Below are 24,108 nucleotides of genomic sequence, written 5' to 3'. Positions count from 1 at the left end.
ATGTTACTTTCCATGTGTATATTAAACTTTTTCTCCAAATTTGAAAAAGATTAGTCAAATAGGAAAAAAGTTCCAAAATATAGTTGAATGTCCCCTTAATCCTGGATTAATTTTCTGCTGGAATTTGATACTGTATAGTGATTAGACAATAATCTACTTTTAGATTAATAAACAATTTTTAGAAACCCAAAAAACTGCTATTGTTAAGAGTAATCATATTTTTAAATTCGGGGGGGGGGGAGGTGCAATTTGTGTTGGGAAGTTGGTTTCTCTGACATTTTCTACGATTTCGAATATTTTAATGCTTTTTTCCTTTATTTTATTCATGATGAGTGTGTTAATAAATCCTGCCCTTATCAGTGGAATATATAAATAATAACCATTTTTGTGAATTTTTTGCTATGAATTGTAAAATTAATTATTGTTATTATTTTTTTGCATAAAGAATTATTAATGAAAAAAGGACTTGAAATGATAAAATAGTGCTAAAGGCAGAGTTTGTTCTTCAGTATGAAATACACTACTATGCAAAATTTCATAAATTTATCTAAAAAAAATGTGGAAGTTATGAGGGAAAATAAAGTTACGGAAAATGAGCGTCCAGCTTAGCGAAGGTGAGAAGCTCTGTGCATATTTAAATTACCACATCTATTGACAGTCTCACATTTTTAAGTCATAACTCAAAAAGTATTAGAGATATTTATTTTTTTTCACCATAATGTTGAAGAAAATGCATTCAAAAAAAATTAATAATAATAACTTTTTCGACCACCTACCGAAGGTGTATATTGCCCTTTTAAAGCCATTAGGATATTATTCTGAGTCTCCGGCATAGAGAACTTGTAAGAGTAACATACCGTACCAGAAGTGTGAATTACTTTAGGTGCAGATAAGTGAGAACTTCGTGAGAACCTGCACTAAACCACCTTTGTTCATCAAAATTCTCACCTAGATTCATCGTGTTTTGAATTCGTATCTCCGGGGTGGAGAACCAATGCTTCAGCGTTTCAGGTAACCGTTAGCCATTTGGGGATAAAAAAAAAACATATTGGAGTGTCGATCAAGTACTGATTCAATCTTTTCTGATCTTTAGGAAGCCAAAATAACCTATTCGCAATACGAAATATTATTAGCGTTCTAGAAATGACACTGCATGTTCAATGCAATGAAGCTAAAGACTGGAGTTAAAACTATAATACCCCAACAAGAAAGTTTTATTTAGGAAATATGAAATTGGAAACGTGTCTCAAAAGTTTTCAGAACTCATTTAATATTTTATAACATTGTAAGCTTACGACATATTGACACAAAATGTTATCGACAGCTCTTCTGTAGCACGAAGAGAATACAACGCGACCAAAGTATTAGGAACACTTTTTGACAACGTGGGTGTGAATCGGATATAGCGTAATTGAGTAGAACTATGTCGCGAGAGTAGGAATAAGCGGTTATGCGGCTGCCTCGATGTTGCTCCTACCTCAGGGGTGACCATACTTGGATCTGCGGGTCATTGCTTCGCATAAACAACGAAGCATACAAACATAGAAGCAAAGTTGGCAAAATTCAGTTCGCGTTCCCTCATATAACGATACCAGAGGTCAGTCATTCGATCTCTGGTTGACTCTATGAGACTTACAGCGAGCAAAGCAGCTGTGGGACAGATATTCTACGAGTGCTTCTTTTCTTCAGTCTAATCTTACTCCGCCACTGATAAATTGATCTCGTATTATTATATCGCTGACTTTAAATGGCCTCTATGCATAGTCCTCGTCATCTTCATTATTCTTTTTACGTGTATAATGAGTGGTATTTCCTGGTCTTGCATGACATAGGATTAATGCTATAGAGAAGGTACACAGGCAACCACTGCCTACGGTAGTGAGATAAATCTCCATCTCTCTCGTCGGTAATCGAAACATGGTCCGCTGAATGTGTTGCCACAAATTCCGCTACTCAACCTCAGCGGAGGCCTGACACGAATAATTGCAATCTTGTTCATATGTGTATTATCCCTGTTGAGTATTATCGTAGTTTGAACCCAACGACTAAATTCGCTTGGTAGGCGTTATTATTATTATTATTATTATTATTATTATTATTATTATTATTATTATTATTATTATTATTATATAAGTTTGACTTTTTATAGCAACGTATCCAGTAGATTGCGAGTCCTTCACATGATTTTATTCTGAAAACAAACATATAATTCATAGATAACTATTTTACGAAGTTTATAAAAACAGCATTTCATCATCCATGAGAAATACTGGAATTCAAAATTCCTCAAATTGAGAGCAGCCTAAAGCTTGAATTAAAGGAAGAACAAAAAATTTTGTAAGTAATAAATTACTACCACATGCAATGGCTGTATGGTCTAAACTATCAGCCTGCCATATAGGTGGCCCTGGTTCAAATTCCGATTACGGCTGAGATTTTAAATTGAAAAACTGTAGTGACACTTGTGGCGTACAAGGTCACAGTTGGGTTTTTCTCAGGGTTCTCCCATTTTTCCATGTTAGGCATCAATATCATTCCCTCCGATATCCATTCCATAGCATTCTCCGATCCCCTGCTGGCGACACATGGAAGGGGCTGGTCTTGAGACGATTGAGTTTGTCTGCTAAAAATCTAGTTACTCAGAAAACCTTAGCAAGGTCAGCTGATTGTAAATGCGCCTAGCTGAGAGTTAGCTTAATATTAAAAAAAATCACCATAATGGACGTAGCACTGTGAGTTCACTCTTCTCGTTCAGGATAATAATAATAATAATAATAATAACAATAATAATAATAATCATCATCATCATCATGATACGAACTACTAGAAGCACTACATTTGAAATGTGGCTATGGGGAAGAATGGAGCGTGTGAACAGACAAGATAAGAAATGAAGCTGTGCTAATAAGATTTGATGAAGAAGGAATAATACTGAAACTGATCAGGAAGAGAAAAAGGGATTGGAAGGAAGGAATGGTGAACGAGATAAATTTTCGGGGCAGAAGAAGATATCTTTTTTATTAATTATTTCATCATTTTGCACGAACGGTCATGGCGGTTTAGATGTAGTTCAGTTCTTAATCCATCACTCACTACGGGTACAAATTAACAACGAGTGTGATAACATACAAGTAACTCACACTTATCTGTTTAATATTTTTTTAGATTAAATATAATACTATTTATACTTAATTTACTAATCTAATACCATTATTTTCCTAACTAATTTATACAATTCTCCATTATCACGTAATAAAAATAGTGAACTCTTATATTTAAAACCATTAATTTTAATTCTTCCTGTTACTATCTAGCTACTCTAAATTTCTCTCTGGTATTTTTATATAGTAAACGCACCGCTTCTATAATAAAATTAAAAATTATTTTGTTATTCGACATGATCCCTTACGATATTTTAATTGTATACTTTTCATAGATTTATATCAGGTCCGAATACTCAACATTTATAATGTCATTTCAGTCAGAGCTTTATCCTTCTCTTCCCATTTAATTTTAACTCTAAAAAGGAACTTTTCTAATTTATTCAAATTGCTAGCGTTTAGGGGACCATTTATTTTTTATATGCAACGATAGCGTTTATGTTAAATGTTAAAAACATTTTATGCAGACAAAAATTTCTCAAATCATTTGTTGCCGCACAATTTAAAGTTATGTAGAAGAAGATACCAGATGATAAGACAATATTAAGATATATGGATCACATGCAAAGACGAAGAGTAAGGAGAAAAATATGGAAGATTGGAGAATGCTGGGCTTGCAGTGAAAGTTCTGCTCTTGGACAGACAACTATGGATGAATGAATAATCATATGATGATTAGGCGTAACACTTAAGCCTGATACTTCGTTTAACTAAAAGTTATATTGTTTTTTATTGTAGTGGTTTATTACACTTATCAACAGGTCAATTTAGATACGAATAAAATATTATATTCAGTACTAAAACAAATACTACAAAAGTTTAAAAATAAATGGTGGTTAAGTCTTTAATTAATTTTTTAAATAAAAGGCAATTCTAGAATGCCACCAGCAACCGCTCGTGGCGGAGGTGACGAGGTAGAGGGTAAATGATCCGTGAAATTATTCTAAGAAAATTACTGTTTAGAATTATGAAAAATAAGCGCATTGCGTATATAGAAAGAGTTAAGAGAATTCTAATGAATGGTTTTAATCTTTATATTATGAGTGAATAATAAGTTAACTATTGTTGAAATTTACTCAATATCATAATAACAAAATGTTACGGAATTCGAAACCCATGTTCTGCAACTTCAAACTTCCTCCATACAGCACATTTGGTGCACAGCTTAAAAAAATACACAAAGTAACTAATTTAGTTTATAATCTCTTACCTTGCATTGATCATTTTCCGGGGATAATACTTTTTTTTCTTGGTTAGTCTCGTGAAGAACTGAGCTATGTTTTGTTGGAATATTGAATGGAGATTTGAAAATTTTCTTATTACTTCTCTGCTCCGACATATTTCACATCGATAGAATTCATTTATATCTGAAATTAAAATTAAAATAAATAAATAATATGTCTATTGTATTATGTTTTAATATAAATATATGTATATTATTGGAAATAAACTATATTATTAGTTAACACTTACGATATAGATAATACATAAAATAATATTTATATACTGTACATGAATGTAATAGTTAATTACATAATATCTAATACTACATAGTACAACATTTTCTTTACCTTTGCAAGTAAAAAAACTTATTTTAACAATGACAAATGTTATTATTTCGTGTTCTCATTCAGTGGTTACGAAAATAATCAGCCGTGTGAGGCAATGTAAAACGGAAATAAATGGCGGGTGTTTGAATGCACTTCGAAGTAATGCTTCCATGAACCATGAAAGAGCTAAATAATATACTATCCTTTATATGAACTTATTAAATTTAATTATATAAATGCAATAGTTAAGTATTTAACGAATCTTAACTAATTTGGCAACAAAAATAAAAATACTATATTAATTATCTGTTCTTCGGGTTTTACCGTAAACTCAACGGGAATAGTGCGCAATGGTGGGATGTAGGGATGGGAAGAAACGTATCGCCATCGTCGATGGTGGTGGATGCTTCGTGAGTGTGCTGAACTACAGCGTTGAAGTTTGGCGTTTATTTGCAAGGATTTTGCTCCTTAGGATACAGGAACTTGCATGAAGACGTAGAAGTTCGTAATAGTTTGACAATAGAGGTAAGTTCAAGCATCAGGAATGCTATTAAATGCATTTATTTAGCTGTTAGAAATCGAAATTTTTTAGGTTTATTGAAGATGCAGGGAGACGTTTCACAGCGCATGCGCAGTGAACACGTCGAGGGCATGTATACAAACTCACGTGGACTTATAAGAATTAGTTAATATTGTGTTTAAATGAGTTCTGTATTTTGATTTATTATAAAATGTAATAAGAAAAATAGAAAATGTCACTATGAATGTAGTGAAATAGTTTTCTTCTTGAGTTTATGTTATAACAGTCGAACATTTCTAAATATTTGAACAGGTGTTGAGCCTACTGTTAATGGTATCTTATATGGGCATGCAAAGTAATGACAGAAGAAAGGCGTTTGTTTTTAAAATATAGCAGACATAATTTTTCATGTAGATCATAGATATTTAAGTGATATAGTTGGAGAGTAACATGACATGACGTGTAGATATATTTTGCTTTTAGAGATGTCATCAGCACAGGTTCAGAGACCTGTAAAGGTTGACAGTTCAGAAGAGAAAACTGCACCCAAAAACAAATCCAGATCGAAAGAAAATGAAAGAGCACATAGAAAGTCGACGTCTAATGCAACTGGTCATTTTCCAAAGAAACACAAGTACGAAAATGATGGCCGTAATTTCAAATTTGGACGTAAACGAGCTCAGAGTTTTTCGATGGGAGGTGGAAAATTTTTTCCTCCGTATAAACGACGAAAGAAGGAAGGAACAATCATACCTCCAACAAAATTTCTTCTTGGAGGAAATATCTATGACCCGTTGAATCTGAACAGCTTACAAGATGAAGAAATTAACAGGTATTATTATTATTATTATTATTATTATTATTATTATTATTATTATTATTATTATTTCAGTAAGGTTCAAATATTTTAATTTATATTACTAGTATATTGGTTTTCTGAATAAGTACAGTATACATTGGTAAGACACTGTGAACTAATTAAAGTACCTACTTTCGAAGTCTTGATATTATTATACACAGTGGCGCCAACTTTTGGAAAATATTGGGTGGGCTCAAACACTTGAGTTATAAGTTAGACTCAATAAATCTCATAAAATAATAATTAATTGATTAATAATTATAATAATAACACGAATTATTGGGTGGACTCAGGCTCCACGGGCCCATAAGTTATACATAAATTGGCGCCACTGATATATATTTCTAAGCCCTAGTTAAATTCATTGCAGTTTGTTAATTTAATTGTTATTTTTCTTAGGGCAATGAATGCAGTGACACCTAAGTCATCTCCCCTTCCAACTCCTCGTCATCGTAAGGGGGAGATTGAAGTGATCATTCCTCCAAATCTTCACGATCCTTTAAATCTAATTTCTTGTGAAGATGATGCAGAATATGAGCAACAGCTTGTGTCCCCCACCAAACGCGGACGAAAATCACGGAATAGAAAGAAGAAACGTAATTCATCTTCCGGTGGCTCATCCAAGGAAGATGGCTTGGATTCATCGACACCTGTCATTGTCAATGAAGGAGACAAAATTGCAGAAGAAGAGAAGGATGCTACTGTAAATGAGACTATTGTTGATACTGTACCTGTATCCGCACAAGAAAATCCAGCGAAAAGGGAGCTAAATCTTGATTTATCCTTTAAAGAAAAAGACAAAAAAGGCCGTAAAGGGATTGAAGATACAACTGGTAATGGAAAGGACGGTAAAACAGAAAAGAAACGAAAGTCTGATATGAAAGATAAGATTGTAAGTCCTGTGATACCACAACCAGGAGCCTGGAAGAGACCACCTCAGTATGGTCACAGGGGTGGTGGAAATATGGCTAGAGGGGATGGTCCTGCGCCTGATGGAAGGTTCAGTAGGTTCCGGACAGGGGGAAGCTGGCAGCAGAAGAGAGAACAAAACATGCAGCCAATGCCAAATTTCAACAAGAAGAATGAATATTTCCAGTATGGGAATTATTTAAGGTAAGTGCAGTTGAGAACAATCTGTAGTGTATTTTTTTTAGAACTCCTAACAGTGAGTGTTTTCTTCACATCATCAAATGCCAGTCCCCTAAGTCTTACTTCGTACTTTCGACCTAATGTTTTTTTTATTTTATTTTATTATTATTATTATTAAACACTGCTGCTTTACAGTCTGTTTCCAAAGGAACATTCAGTAAATGTGTTGCAAGATAGAACAAGAAAATCTAATAAGTTAGTTGTCAGTCAGACAACTCTTTAGTTACTGTTCACAAAATGAAGTGTGAACTCAAGAATGTGATGATGCTTGAGGCGATACATTGTTTCACTATTGTTTGGATGTAAGTTGAGTCACTGCTGATAAAACTGTAAAAAGTGACTTCTTCCTTCATGGTGGATTCTAGGTTATTCTGTGGAAAGTCAAACCACATGCTTAGTACTCTATACTAACTTATTCGTAGTACGGAATTGTTAAATAAAAAACAATGCCTCCTTTGTTCTAGTTCTTGTGTAGAATTACCTAAAAGACGGCACTAAGAAAATTTCACTTACTGTTGGACTACATACATGAAGCTTTTTCATTTGTAGTACCATTTTGCCACGTATTGAGGTGACGAACACAAAAGTAAATAAGTTGTACTGAACTTGAGCTGAACTCTCCTTGATTAGTTTGTTCAGTAATTGTTAGTAATTAGCAAAGTTGTTTCCGACATTATCTACATTTAATTTTTTAATATGTACAGCTTTATGATGTGTCTATTCTGGTTCATAAGTGAATGATAAATAATTAATATTAATGCATGATTAAACATTTAACTTTTACTTTATCCCACATAAGTTATGCTATTAAAAATTAAATGTTTACCTTCCCATTTTGGAATTAGGCAATTCATTTAAGGTATTGTAGAATGATACAATATTTCCATACCGTAGGACAATTATGAAATGTTTTAGCACTTCTTCCTGTCAGCATAAAATTGTTTGAGCTGAACCTTGTATGTGATTTTTCTTCTTTCACTTCTTTTTATGTAATTTAACAAATAATTAGGTCTGTTTAGTAGTGGGATTTGGCACTTTTTTTTTCTTACAATAACATTCCTTTTCTAGATCATTGGAATATAAAAACTACATACAGATTATGGTTACTACATTTCTTACTGTGTTTTTTATCATTTCACTCATTTCCAACTTATACGTTAGCTGCATAATCTTTTAGTTAGTATCTCAACAATGAACGAATTGATGATCATACCATATAAATGTATATTTATTGTCTGATAACTTAATGTTAGAGTGCAGGCTTATCATTCTGTAGAGTTGGGTTTTTTTCCGTGGAATTGACTGGAATAGATACTTTTGGTGGGCAAGATTGGCTAGGGAGGTCTGAAGGGTTTTATCATTATTCTTCCTTTTCCCTCAACGAATTTCATTTCAGTGATACTCTCTGCTTCATCATATCTTTTCCCTTATTTCAAATGTGACATAGGCTGGGATACAAGCATAGGTGTTGTCAAATGGAAATGCCCAGCCATATACAATGCTTTCCCTGTGCAATACTCATGACTCAGAACATATGCTATTTGGGAATGCTTAGAATAAAACCTGATTCCCTCTTGTGTTTTTTTTTATACATGGCAGAAGGAAATGTATTGAAGGAAATTTATTACATTCCTTCTCATACGTTATTCTAGAAGGTTTTTTTACTAATGGCAGGTAGGCCTACTTGATCGTTCGCATTCACCCATATGAAGGCAGTTGTATAGATCAATGTGTCAACAGAGTCATATTTCTAAACGTATGACGAACAACAAAAATGTACAGTAATATTTTATTTATTTCGTTTCATTTATTTTCTTACATTAACATTGTAGTTTTGAGATGTGAAACAAGTAAAATATTATACAAAAGTATATAATACATAATAAGTAGAGTAATTCAATTTATAAGCATATAAACATTTCACCATTTGAATGGAGGGTATGAATATGAGAAAATTTTGTTAATTCTTGTATAAACTTTTTCACTTGGTCCTTCAAAGCTTCAAGATAATTTAATTAGCCAGTGGATTGAAGACTGTAATACATGAATAGTGAACTGTTTTTTATGACATCTGAGATTAACAGAGGGTAGATGAACGGTTTTTGAAAAAAATGACATTTTGTGTTGAAATTTGGATTGGTGATTTAATTATGCTATTTAAAAATATGAGTATTTCTGGCTAGTGTTGAGTAAGCTATTTATACCATATTTTACTGGTAATTAACTAAAAAAATACATGTTTCAATTAATGGACTAAAAAGGCATTGCAAATTTTCACTTGTCAATTATAATAATATGGCTTTGGAAAACCGTCGGTGTAGCATCCAGGGTTTACCCATGTCTTTGAAAGCAGTGAAGTGAAAGAGTGCAAACTACTGTTTATGCTCTGCAGCAGTGGTGGCCTGTGACCGAAATCCTCGGTGAGGCCTGTTGTAACCTAACTACTTTAAGTAGGCTACCTCCCATACAGAATGTTTTTTATTGATGATATTTTAGTATGATTGACATTATTATTATTATTATTATTATTATTATCATCAATGAAAAATAATATGTCACTCACCAAATAAAAATTAGACGAGATAGGAGCACCTTAGAAAGAGATCCGAGAAAATTGTTGCCTCATTTAGCATTTCCTTAATTGTGATTTCAAAATTTTGGTAGCCAAAATTCGTCAAGTGTTTAATAACATGTTCAAAAGGTGTCAGGCTTCTCTAGCTTCATTTTGAGCACCTTCTTTAAATAAATGTAAGCTTAATTTAGTCACATTACTTCTTAGTTTATGCACAACTCAGTGGAGACAAGCCGGGTCATGATGTGGCAACTGTGTTAGGCATATGCGGTAGATGTGTACAGGCGTTTGCATCTTACGTGATAAACCCTGTACTTACTGGTATGAGATTAATATTGAAGGAACAATTTTATGAAAGGAGGTGCTGAAACTGGCTGCCCTCATTGTCAACACATTTTTGGCACCTCTGTAAAAAAAAAAAACTATCCATCATTTGCTGTAGTTCTTGTTGAGAAATAGTAACAATCTTCTGCTGGATATGAAGTTTCATTAATTCCAGAGAGAGAGTGAGTGAGAGTGTGTTTTTTTCTCTTTGTATTTTGACTCTTAATAGGAATTTTCCTAATTTCCTTTTGATTGCTGCTGCTTAAAAGACCACTTTGCTTTTTATATGCTAATTATTAATATTAGTACAGTATAAGATATCATAAGAAGGAATTCACTGCTATGGAGTAATGGTTAGCATGCCTGACCATGAAACGACTAGGCCCTGGTTCAAATCCCGGTTGGAATAAGTTACCTGGTTGAGGTTTTTTCCAGAGTTTTCCCTCAATACATTAAGAACAAATGCTGGGTAACTTTCGGCACTGGACCCTGGACTCATTTCGCTGGCATTATCACCTTCATTTCATTCAGACACTATACAGGGTGGAACTGAAATAACCTTGCAGATTGAAAGGCACAATAGGGTACATGTAAATGAATAGAAAACCTATATTATGTTTTGTGATTAAATGCACAGTTAATTAGAAAATTAAATTTGAAGTTTCAACAGTCTGACAAATCGTCACTAACAACTCTACTTGTGACAAAGATGTAAGAGGTCACCAAACTCTTTGTATCTAGGTAGGTGAGCTGCTCCCTGCCAAGATGTTGCCACTTGCTCGCATTGTGCAATGGCTTGAATTTAGAGGTTTTTAAAATTAAATTTACACGAAAACTGTGCATGCTATTGAAATACACCAGAGAGACAAATTATTCTTTAACAGATTTCCTATCAGTATGAACAAAAATCACGATCCTACTCGCAATAGTTACCGAACAAGAGGTTTTTAACCATTTGGGGGGGGGGGAATTCTGAAAACTATGAACTTTACATTAATATGATAATATAGTTTTTCGTTACATACAACATGAGCTGCCTAAGATGTTGACAAAGCTTCGTAAAAAAAAAAAAAAAAAAAAAAAAAAAACATGAGCTGTTCGCTCTGGAAATCTGCAAGGCTATTTCACTTCCACTCTGTATAATCACAGGGGTTGAAAAGTGTCGTAAAATAACCGATTAAAAAATGACATAAGAAGGAAACTATTATGGGAGTAAAAAGTAGTGCATAATATTGAAATTTAAACTTGTACACTGATAAAATCAGTGATTGAAGACATACACCTTCAAAACATAGGTACCTATAATGGCATAAGAGAATGTACTGTAAATAAATTAAATAAAGACCAATATATTTTGTTTAGTATAGAACCAGAGCCTGCACCAGCTTGTCTAGTGAAGTCAGACTCTTACATGTCTCACTGACAGTATGCCAGAAACATCTATCAGTTTGTCTAGTGATGTCATGCTTGTGTGTGTCTCATTGACATTTATGCTGTTGAGAGTATACAACTTCTATACTGTAGTGATATCTGACTTTACTATGTCTCGTTGGCAATTAGTCAATGGAGCATGTACCAACTTGTGTAGTGATGCCAGATATTATTGTGTGTCATTGGCAGACTGCCAGTGGAGCATGCACCAACCTGTCTAGGGAAGTTAGACTTTTTATGCATCTTATTGAGAGTATGTAAATTGAACATGCGCCAACTTACCTAGTGATGGCAGACTTTCATTGACTGTTCTACACAGAATTGACAGCACAATAGATTTTTCAAAATAGATATTTTGAAATGCTGTTTATGTGATAATTAGCAGCATTCTACATAGCCTGATCTGTATAAGTAATAAGTATCTATAATACAGTCCAGCAATTATGTTCAGTTTGTTGATTTTTTTTGTTGAGCACTTGGTAGCTAACTCATTGGCTTTATTCCAGAAATTGTAAAATGCTTAAATTCCTCAAGTTGTCTCCTAACTTAAATATTTACACTGTAAAGCACGTTCTTTCATTTGTATTACTTCTTAAAGTTAGTTAAGGGATATGAAAATAATCAAAACCAGATAAAAGGGGATATGTTAATTAAAAAATAAAATCACACATTGTCACATTATAAATACGAACTCAACTGCTGAATCGTGGTCTTCATACCAGTGTAAGCAGAGCATGTTTACTTCGATATCTTATAAATTACTAATACAAGGAGTACAACATTTTCTTAAGTCTCTTTGAGATGCCATGAAGGTCCATGGGGATTTAATTCTATAAGTAGAGTTTTGCAGATACGTTAATATCTTTTCGTCACCCTTCCCATGTACTGGCTTTCATTTCAAAACTGAGCCTAAATAACTATTTATTTAATTTAGACAAAAAAAACCCGTCAATTTATATATTGAGGGGAAAGTTTCAAACCAGTGTTATCGTAATTGCATTTTAGGTTTCACCATCCCATTCCCCATTGAAATTTCATATGTCACACATTGTGGTACTTAAATTTGAAACAATATTCAATTGTTTATACATCTCATTCCTTTTGCATCTTTTGTTTTCTTCATCACCTGGCAACCTGGATTGTTGTTATTGTCAATTGGTTGTAGGATGAAAACATAGTTTATTTTGGGTAATTTCCTAAATTGAATTAATGAAATTTAATAAATTAAATGTCAAAATGTGCTCCATTGTTGGCTAGACAGTAATATAGCCTTTTTTTGGAACTTCTCTACATAGCATTACCATAGTATGAAAACCGTTCATAAATAATGTAAATGGAAACTTCGGCTTTTATTATCCTCTATCCTGTTTAACATTTTTAAAGAATAGGCTTATAATAAACAACCACAATAATCCTTAATGTTAGTTTGTGTTACTACCTGCAAAAACCTGTAGCCAACAGTAGGTAGTGTTTGTAGTTTTATTCTCTTCAGCTTTAATCAACAGTAACAATGATACGAATTGGCTGATTGCGTGGCAACTGAGGCAGTGTGACTCGAGATTGCAAAGCGATACTACATTCGCAGTGGTGTCAAATGATACGTAACAAACCATGTTACAGTCACAATTGAGCAACATTCAGCAGTCGACAAGTTAAATTTAATGAAATTCGCGAGTGAAGTTGAGTGAAGAGAGAAAATTCACATTGTCGAAACATATGCTGCTCAAATGGAAGAGGGTGTATAAGCAACAGTTAACAAACGATAGAACACGATGGTTACTATACCAACTGACTTGGTTACTCTCAGTGCATACAAGATGGCTACTCACTGGAGTCCAAGCATAGCAAAGATATACCAGGTTTTCAGGGTATCTGGAAAGAAGAGACATTAATTGTCACTGCTAAAATTTACCTTAACAGCAATTATATCAGCGATGTATTCATACATAAAATTCGAAGGACATTTTCATCATTTGTATTTATGTCTATAACAGAGCAAAGCCCCAATTACAATAGACAGTACAAATATTTGCTTAGAACATAAAATTGGAAATAACATAAAAAAGAGATAAAAGCTGATACAAATACGTAAAAAAAAAAAAAAAAAATACAGATAGTAGATATAAATGAAAAATAGATAAATATAGATATCATAACCAAAAGATGTAAAATGTAGCTATACATGGAATGGCAAATTACAGAGTAACAAATAGATGGCAATATTATTTAAAATCAACTACCTTCATTATATTAATAAGAAAATGTTTATATTTCATGTAAGAAATGCTGAAATCTAGATCCCATGTTTTACATATTTCATTGAATTTTGAACACATTTTTAACACTGGTGGATTTTTATGTGCTGAAGTGTTTGGTTTTTTTATAATATAACAATTGACGATTCCTTAAATGTGATGGTTTAGCATTAAGCTGGATTTGTGGTAATATTTCGCTATTATACAGTAGACTGTTGAATATTTTATACAATAAAAGTTGCTCATCAAGTAATTTATGACTGGCAAGAGACATTAAATTGCTGAGCTACCAGACGAGGAATCTATTTGCCGCACCTTTAAAGATTATCATGTCGTAGCTCCTATGATAATAAATCAAACACACTGTAATTGAGCAAATAATTGATGACCGAAAATAGGTCGAAACATGTTAACAAGGTACGTTAAAATTTAACACAAGAAAGTTCTTATCATACATATTCCGAAATAATTGAGAGGCAAATAACGTCCTCGTGTGCTTTCTGCGAATGCCAACGAAAGAGCCAAAATGGCGGGTAATTATATTAAATATTTATTGAGCCTTAGGAAGTGCATAACATCATCAGCAGCGAATGAAAAGATGCACACATTTAAATGTGCAACGTGATTGGGACTATAGCTCTCCAATTTTTTAATGCCTGTTCTAATTTTTGATTTGATTATATGTTTTCCTTTAAAAGACATGCATTTCGTTTTCAGTGTTGATATATTAAAATTATAGCTCTTAGATTTGGAAGTAAATTCCGAAAAGATTAAGTATATGATTATATCTCGTGGCCAGAATATTGTAAGAAATGGAACTATAAAAATTGGAGATTTATCTTTCGAAGAGGTGGAAAAATTCAAATATCTTGGAGCAACAGTAACAAATAATAAATGACATTCGGGAGGAAATTAAACGCAGAATAAATATGGGAAATGCCTGTTATTATTCGGTTGAGAAGCTTTTCTCATCTAGTCTGCTGTCAAAAAATCTGAAAGTTAGAATTTATAAAACAGTTATATTACCAGTTGTTCTGTATGGAAGTGAAACTTGGACTCTCACTTTGAGGGAGGAACAGAGAGAATAAGGTGTTTGAGAATAAGGTTCTTAGGAAAATATTTGGGGCTAAGAGGGATGAAGTTACAGGAGAATGGAGAAAGTTACACAACTCAGAACTGTACGCATTGTACTCTTCACCTGATATAATTAGGAACATTAAATCGAGACGTTTGAGATGGGCAGGGCATGTAGCACATATGGGCGAATCCAGAAATGCATATAGATTGTTAGTTAGGAGGCCGGAGGAAATAAGACCTTTGGGGAGGCCAAGACGTAGATGGGAGGATAATATTAAAATGGACTTGAGGGAGGTGGGATATGATGGTAGAGACTGGATTAATCTTGCTCAGAATAGGGACCTATGGCAGACTTATGTGAGGGTGGCAATGAACCTCCGGGTTCCTTAAAAGCCATAAGTAAGTAAGCAAGCTATCATGTTTACATGAAATGTTGCTCTTTGCAAACTGTTACGTGTCTATATATATTTTTTTTAATATGTTGATGAATTTGTTTTAATTTTGCAGGTATTACGGATACCGGAATCCTCAACATGAGATCGACCTTCGTCTGAAATACTTTGCGGAGCGGAAGGAATTGTTCCAAGACAAAGATGTGCTCGATATTGGATGTAACATCGGTCATGTTACATTGATAGTGGCTCGTGATTTCGGAGCAAGAAGTGTCGTTGGTTTAGACATTGATAGGAAACTTATTGGTATTGCACGGAAAAATGTGAGACATTACGTGAACTGTGCGGATTCCCCACCGAATAATGAAGCAGACAGTAGAGAACGGGAACGAGTAAATGATTCCAGGTTTTTCCCAATCTCAATGCCCATTCTGTACGGACCTGTTGACATCCCAGGCATCAGTCATGGACAGAGCCCTTCTGCATCAAAGAAGTTCCCACACAACGTCACTTTTATACAGGTAATTACTTCATAATCTTTTCTTCTTACATACTTCACATGTATATTATTTGTATATTATTCCTTATCTTACCATACATCTATCTGATAAAGGGCTTTCAAATAATTTCGAGGGAAAAATTGTTCCGGAGCCGGGTATCGAACCCGGGACCTTTGGTTTAATGTACCAACGCTCTACCACTGAGCTACCCGGGAACTCTAACCGACACCGATCCAATTCTTCCCTCTATATCCACAGACCTCAAAGTGGGCTGACAACCGTCAAGCAACCAACTTCGAGTGCACACTAACTCCGTGTGACTTAAATTGTGGTTTTCTGTTAGCGAACAGTGACATGTATTATGCAAATCAAGATTTCAGGTATAACTCCCTGTAAAGTTGATTTGAATAATTTCGAGGGAAAAATTGTTCCGGAGCCGGGTATCGAACCCGGGACCTTTCGTTTAACGTACCAAAGGTCCCGGGTTCGATACCCGGCTCCGGAACAATTTTTCCCTCGAAATTATTCAAATCAACTTTACAGGGAGTTATACCTGAAATCTTGATTTGCAAAGGGCTTTCAGATTATGAAGAAAATAAGACGTAAGTCACTGAATTTATGATAAAGGACAGAGGAGTGATTGACATTTCTGGACTTTATTTATTACTGAGCTTTCATTTCAAAACTTTCCAGTCTAAATAACTATATTTATTTCAATTAAATTTAATTTAACAAAAAAAAAATACCTCAATTTAGGTATTGAGGAGGAAGTTTAAAACCAGTGTTAGTTGCATTTTAGGTTTCACCTCCTCACCATATCTAGCCCTCTTTGAAATTTCAGATGATACCCCCATATTATGATACTTGAAATTTACAAAAGTATTCAGTTGTTTGTACATCTCATTCATTCATTCATTCATTCATTCATTCATTCATTCATTCAGTCATTTCACATCTTTTGTTTTCTTTCGTCACCTGGCAACCTGGATTCTTGTTATTATATTATTTTATTTAATTGAATTATATTTCTATCATTACAAATAATTTATCAGCATATCAATAACAACCTCATAAATTACTTACAAAAACACTCCCAAAAATAATATACACTTATGAAAAAAAATAATAAATAAAAAATTATTATTAATTATTATTAATTACAGCTGAATAGAATAAAACATCAAAGACTATTGTTTATTACAGATTATTTCAGGTATTAACACAAACTAATATTAAGGAATATTATTGTTGTGTATTATAAACTTGTTTTTAAAAAGTTTTAAATAGGATAGAGGATAATAAAAGCCGAAGTTCGGAAATTACCCAATATAAACATACTGTGTTTCATCCTATAACTGACAATATATAACAACAATCCAAGTTGCCAGGCAATGATAAAAAACAAAAGATGTGAAAGAAATTAATGAGATGTATAAACAATATATATTCTTTCAAATTTAAATATCATAATAATCATAATATAGGGGTGCTATTTGAAATTTCAAAGAGGAAGTGAGGGTGGTGAGGCACTGAAACCTAAAATGCAATTAACACTGGTTTTAAACTTCCCATTCAATATCTCAATATTGACATCCATGAAATGACGATTGGAGAGATAGAGAGAGGAGAGTAAAATATAGACCTATTGCAAGGGGAAAAAACAGAGGTGGGGATTTACGGACAAGAAAATAATTAGGCCTATCATGACAGCATTGACTACAGCATATAATTATGTTGGAAATGATGTCCCTCCTCTTCAATGCATTTGTCCACAACAATTGATTGTTGCTTGTTTACTAATTCGCGTATATACTGTATATATGATTTAGGAATATAATACTAATTACAAACAAAATACTGTATACACAAATAATAGTTACATTGTGTACCCTCCAATGTACGGTCCTCTTTTTCGAATAGAAGGCATTGTAGTTGAAACTATAGACCTAAATGACGGTATAATATTTACAAAATTATTATGAAAACTGTAAAATATATAATGAGAAAGTACAGTGTGTGTCATCTGTGTAAGATAAGGCCCTACTCATTCTTCTACTTAAATCAGCTGATAGTTTCTAATTTTTTCGAAAGAAAAAATAGTTCTCTTATCGATGTAACATGTCCGTCTACTTGAATGTGTTTCGTATGAAAATATTTTCCATTCACGATTCTAGTGCTGTTACTTAGCATTCTCATTATTTACTGTAGAGTTGTCTATTAGGTTATCAGTGTTTATAACAAACTGCATTGAGATATTCTACTTGTTTTGTTGTGTTTGTCCTCAGATATGTTATGACTGACTGCTTGAGATGAAGTTGCATTGATTCTATCAATAACAAGTTCTCTCTTTTTTTTTTTTTTTCCTTTTTTTTTCTGTTCCTCCTATACTTTAGGGTTACAGCATCTAAACTCGTTCTTTTATCTTAGTGATCTTATAAGATTTTACTTCTTTTTTGGTTGATAGATATTAGTAAGTGCATATTATAATAGTGCTTGAATATGCTTTTTTATTCTTTTTGTTTTAAAATCAATTGCATTGATGTACATCTGTCAGTAGTACTTCCAGATAGGCTTATTTGAAAGTAATCCCTGATTTCATTCACTTCTTTTTTTTTTCACAAACCTCAAAAACCGCATTTATATAGACTTTAGTGATATTATGTCACACAGGAGTTTCACACTAAATAACATGTATATTTTAAGCGATTATATATTCATGAAGTTTGATTTCCGTACATTATTTTAAAGAGACTAAGATACTTTCGGCAGTGTTACTGTTTATTCCATAATGATGTAATAAATTAATATGTATTAATGATTCTGTTTTCTCTTGAATCATTAACAGACACAGTCAAGTCATATATTCCTTGTGTCACATATGGAATGCAAGAAGTCCTCAGCTGTGCAGAGCTACTTCGTCTATAAATGTTTTAAAATCAATACTCTTTGTTTCATGGCTTATCATTTATTTATTCTTTAGCAAACTATATAAAAATCATTGCAAGTTATATATTTTATATTCCTACGAACTTTTATTGAAAAGTTAACAAGAGAAGGAAAGTAACAGCAAAATAAATTGCAACATTTGAAGAGACATTGCAAACATGCAATACACCACTTGAAACCTGAGATATTGTTTGGGAATGTCTGAAGTATGAACAATTCTTATTCATGCCTTTTTATTTATTTTTCTAGCCATAATGTTTTTGTATCATAAAACATATTTTGTATTAATCTTCAGCAAAGCGTTTGTGTTCTCATTATAATCAAAATGTTGTTACTCATCTTCCTAGTTTTATAGATATCCTTCATAATAATTGAGGGATTTTCCTGAAGAAGGGCATATCGGTATAAGCATCAATCACAAACTGACCCGTATGCCCTTCTTCCAGCAAATTCTTCAGTTGTTTTATGGATTATCAGGTTAATGTGGTATTTTATTTCTTACTTCATAAATCTTTATTACCTTTTTTTTCTAGGGTAACTATGTGTTGGATTCGGATACCTTGTTGGCAACAGAACAACCACAATTTGACGTCATCTTGTGCCTGAGTATTACAAAATGGTTGCATCTGAACTGGGGAGATGCAGGGCTGAAACAAGCATTTCGAAGGATGTATCTTCAGTTAAGGCCAGGAGGACATCTTATTCTAGAGCCCCAGGCATGGGAGTCTTACAAAAAGAAGAAGAACCTCACAGTATGTTTCACTATTATATTACAGATAAAGTAGAACATTTTTGGAATTGTTAATAAGAACGCAATTTAGGAAGTAACAGTAATAAAATAAAAAATTCATTTTATTGGTATTTTTATTTAAGTGTCTTAAGATGAAACAGTGCCACAAAAAGTACAAAGTATGTCTTAATTGCATACAATAAATACAGTGATATTTTAAAGTTATGCAACAACTTCCATGTCACATACTGACAACAACCATTGCTTTGCCTACAAAACATATGGCACATCTCTCACTAGAAAAATAAAGTTGCATTTTTATTAATATATTCACCCATTTCACAGCAGTTCTAAAAATATTTGCCTGCATCTTTGCATAACTGATACCTCTTTAAAAAGTTTTAATTTATACATACGAAGGAGTTATTGAGGGCTTATGACATGACGAGTTTCTCTCCTAAAATTACCTTTCAGTCCTAAAATACAGTAATAATTATATTCATTACCTCTGACTGAGGTTCTGGTTGATACGTACATCTGTTACCAGGCAATACATCTCATTTGACAATATGTATCAGAGGAAGAACAATTATTGTTTGTATACATCTGAAGTCTGATTAGTGTAATATGTAGTTAGTCGGTGATGTATGCAATGGAGGGGAAAAGGGACTGGTCACCCTACCTCATTATCTCCTGGCCTATTTGTCTCATAAGTGGTGCCTTGTTGGTATCATTTGTGAGGTTCAGCCCTGTCTGTGGACAGTTGACCAAACAATAATAATATTGTATTCATACACTTTGTTCTTTAAATTTATCAATAAATACAATCACATGACGTAAGAATTAAGAGATGAATTTTCCTTTGTTAACATTTTAGTTTTCGTATAAAAATAGACCTATTTTTATTTTTATACACAATACTGTGTATTGTAGTCTTTCGGAAATGATAATATCAGGGAATTTTCGCAATGGAAAGTTCTTGTTTTCAAGAAGGTGCAATAAATAACCCTCCTAAAGCATGCCATATCCTGAGAATAATTACATTTAACTGTCAGCACTTTTTTTTTTTTTTTAAGTTAAATGTCCCTTTTTAACATGTAGGACATTTAAGAACTTGACATAATTGAATACTGAAAAAGACATTTTATGAAAGTGGTCCTTATGAAATGCAGGTCATTTTAGTATGTTGGACCTTGAAGGGCAGGAACATAAAACTGTAGGACCTTTTGAACAATGGACTTTTTTGCTAATATGTTTTCGCGGGATATCAGCCGAGTTAAAATTTTGGAATGTTCCAAGCTTTCAACTGCTATCTCTGCAGCCATCTTCAGGGAAGTTGTGTCTGGACAGAAAGTCGTAGGTTATATAGATGTTAGGCTGTCTCAGGTGATACAGGATTGGTTGGCGGATTGGCCAATCCGGGGCCGGGAATTATCATTCTTCATAAGCTCTGCCCCTCCCGGGATTCTTGTGTGAAGTTTGGCGGGCGACGAGTCCTGTTCTGCCGGTTGGAATCAGTTGCTGTCCTCGGTCCGTGATCTTCGTGACCTTGATTGTAAGAGGGCCTAAGCTGGTCCAAGGCCAGTGTCCATGCCTGACTGAGCTGTAGTCCGCCGTCTCTGTTAAAGTTGTTTTTCTCCAGTTTAATCTCTAGGGCCTCCTTGATTGTATGATCCCAGTAGTGTCTTGATTTGTTAATGACCTTGGTATGGTCAAATAGTATTTTATGCTCCTTTTCTATGCTGTGTTGCGCCACTGCAGATTTGTCCGGGTAATAGAGCCTCAGGTCCCTCTTATGCTCTTTGATTCTGTCTTCTATTGTGCGGCCAGTCTGCCCTATGTATACTTCGCTGCACTCACATGGAATCTTGTAAATCCCTGGTGTCCTTAACAAATCAAGACACTACTGGGATCGTACAATCAAGGAGGCCATAGAGATTAAGCTGGAGAAAAACAACTTTAACAGAGACGGCGGACTACAGCTCAGTCAGGCATGGACACCAGTCTTGGACCAGCTTAGGCCCTCTTAAATCAAGGTCACGAAGATCACGGACCGAGGACAGCAACTGATTCCAACCGGCGGAACAGGACTCGTCGCCTGCCAAACTTCACACAAGAATCCCGGGAGGGGCAGAGCTTACGAGGAATGATAATTCCCGGCCCCGGATTGGCCGATCCGCCAACCAATCCCATATCACCTGAGACAGTCCAACATCTATATAACCTACGACTTTCTGTCCAGACACAACTTCCCTGAAGATGGCTGCAGAGATAGCAATTGAAAGCTTGGAACATTCCAAAATTTTAACTCGGCTGATATCCCGCGAAAACATATTAGCGAACCAACGCCGAGAAAGCCTCAAATCATACAAATGGACTTTTTTTAACGTGGACATTACCAAGCATTGGACATTTTTGCATATTCATCCTTGTAGAAAGGGACCATATCTCTGATAATCTATGTAAACATATAGTTTGTTTTGTTATAAACATTTAACAAGGGATAGGTCATAAAAATTAATACATATTGCTGCATTTCGAATATCAGCTTTAATGCAGTTTTACTTCAAGTTGTATGATCAGTCAAATATTTTTTTAGTGTGTTACATCCGCAACAAAATTAAGCTTCATTATGCAATAAATTCTGGTTTGTTGGAAGACATCAGGCTTCTCTCAGTGATAAAATATCATTTCGTAGCTGATCCCACATATTGCATCTTCGAGAGTACACCAACTCTTTAGTTACGTCTTTCTTCTCCGTAGACCAATATAGCAATTCACATAGGATTTGTGCATTCCCAATTATGTCTACTACTACAAAATGTATGCATCTTCTGACCAAATGCTGTATACTTGTGTAAATACACAACACATGACTGCTGGCTCACTGAAACAGTTGAATGTTCATCCAACAGAATGTAGCTAAGCTTCCGTATCTGAATAATATAGAAATTGCAACCATATGTTTATGTAAACATTTTTGTTTGGTTTAAATTCTGCCATTATTTATTGCATACAATTAAGGTATAATCTCTATGTTTGTATCAGATCCATAAAATAGTACTGTTTAATATTGCTTTAAAATATTCTTAATGTGGTATTGTTTTAGATGATTTTTTTTTTCCAAATGTTTCTTAAGACATAAAAGCTGCTGTGACTTTATTTATTCTCTCAATCACACAGACTCCTCATTCTCCCTACAGTTTCAGTGTCTTTGCAATAATACTTCGCACAGGGCTTGTAATTCCTAACAGCTACCCAGATTTAGCATTAAAACATAGAGGTACCAGTAACCTTCGTAAAAAGAAATGAAATGTTAATAAGAGCTATAATCAGTCATATCTTCTGTATTACCTAGATTCTACTCATTACCCACATCATTTCTCTTGTTAACTTGTTGTACAAAACGAGAAAATCATCAGTACAGCATTTCTTTGTATTGATCTATATTTCATTCTTTTACAGGAAACCATTTTCAAGAACTACAATAGCATTGAGTTCTTCCCTCAGAAGTTCACAGAGTACCTTCTTTCATCTGAAGTTGGTTTCACCAAATGCGAAGTAATTGGAACTCCATTCCACCAGTCAAAGGGTTTTCAGCGACCCATTCAGCTGTTTACAAAAGGTGAAATTTCCCCATCTCGCTCGGCAGCCAGTAATACCAACACGCCATCACACACACTTGGGACAGGTATCTCAAGACCACCTGTCTACGTGGCTGTCAGTATGTCGAGTAGAGAAGCTGATGATGATGATGCTGTTAGTCAGGAGTGTGTTGCAGGAACATATGTAAAAAGTGACAGTGCTGCCGATGAATTCGTTGCTATGGAAACAGACGAGATTGAGAGAATGGACGAACAGTGTATTTCAGAAGAAAGTGTGCAAAATGTAAAAGATATAAAATCTGAAGTTTCTGTTATGAATGATGATAGCATAACCGAAGCGATGAATGTAGATAACAGTATTTCAAATGTGGAGTCAGATCTTACTTTAAGCAAAGGGGAGGAAGTTGAAATCAAAAGTGAAGTCTCTTCAAGCAAAGAGGAGGAAGTTGAAATCAAAAGTGAAGTCACAAATGTCGAGAATGTATGTGATGATAAATCTCAAGTCGAAATGGTTCCTGATGATCTGAGGCAGCAGGAAGAAGTTGTTTCCATAGAGGTAGCTAAAGTTGACACTGGCAGTGAGAAGTTACCATGTGATGAAGAAGAAACAGTCTCTGTGAAGGTGGAAACCAGTGCTTAGATCAATATATAAATTGTGTCTATTTCAAAATCAAATGGCTCACCTGATTTTTAGACTGGCACGTGAGAGGTTTGTATGTAAATTCCTTTTAAAGACTGCGGCAAGTGTGAGGATGGTGACTGTCGGCTCCCTGTATTTACTGTATATGTTTACAATAAATGGGCACAGATTGGTGTGGCGTGTATTTTTTTATTCAAGACTGATTTAGAATTAAGTGATTTACATAGTAATCACACGAACACTGTCATCGTCAGGACAATTTAATTGAAAAGAACAAAATGTGCTGTTGAAAGGAAATGGAATTGTTGAAACTTACTTTATGGAAGTAATTGTATATGTGTAGTATAGCCCAGGATGTGTATTTAAAGAACTTTCCGCACATTCGTGTGTTGATTTA

At 34.0% G+C, this 24,108-nt stretch overlaps 2 protein-coding genes and 1 non-coding gene across 3 annotated transcripts in view; 1 reads left to right on the top strand and 2 right to left on the bottom strand.

Moving 5' to 3' along the window:
• LOC138701127 (uncharacterized) overlaps nt 1-4,818 on the bottom strand; it is a 65,473-nt gene extending 60,655 nt beyond the window's left edge. The window contains exons 1-2 of the mRNA XM_069827724.1: nt 4,733-4,818; nt 4,372-4,528 (exon numbers count right to left, since the gene is read on the bottom strand). Coding sequence (XP_069683825.1) covers nt 4,372-4,500 — 129 coding nt within the window. The 5' untranslated portion in view covers nt 4,501-4,528; nt 4,733-4,818. The remainder of the gene's footprint in view (nt 1-4,371; nt 4,529-4,732) is intronic.
• Nucleotides 4,819-5,083: 265 nt separating this feature from the next.
• Nucleotides 5,084-23,852, top strand: LOC138701125 (7SK snRNA methylphosphate capping enzyme-like). Its single transcript, XM_069827723.1, has 6 exons — nt 5,084-5,236; nt 5,715-6,063; nt 6,490-7,203; nt 15,406-15,811; nt 19,270-19,488; nt 22,932-23,852. Exons 2-6 carry the CDS (start codon nt 5,717-5,719, stop codon nt 23,709-23,711), a joined length of 2,466 nt encoding a protein of 821 aa, XP_069683824.1. The 5' UTR covers nt 5,084-5,236; nt 5,715-5,716; the 3' UTR covers nt 23,712-23,852.
• TRNAN-AUU (transfer RNA asparagine (anticodon AUU)) lies at nt 15,934-16,005 on the bottom strand. The gene has a single exon. It is a non-coding gene; the product is annotated as a tRNA-Asn (tRNA).
• Nucleotides 23,853-24,108: the final 256 nt, after the last annotated feature.

Source organism: Periplaneta americana, chromosome 6 (genome assembly GCF_040183065.1).
Source record: "Periplaneta americana isolate PAMFEO1 chromosome 6, P.americana_PAMFEO1_priV1, whole genome shotgun sequence".
NCBI lineage: Eukaryota > Metazoa > Arthropoda > Insecta > Blattodea > Blattidae > Periplaneta > Periplaneta americana.
Note: the sequence above shows the minus strand (reverse complement) of the source record. Positions and strands in the feature narration are given on the sequence as shown.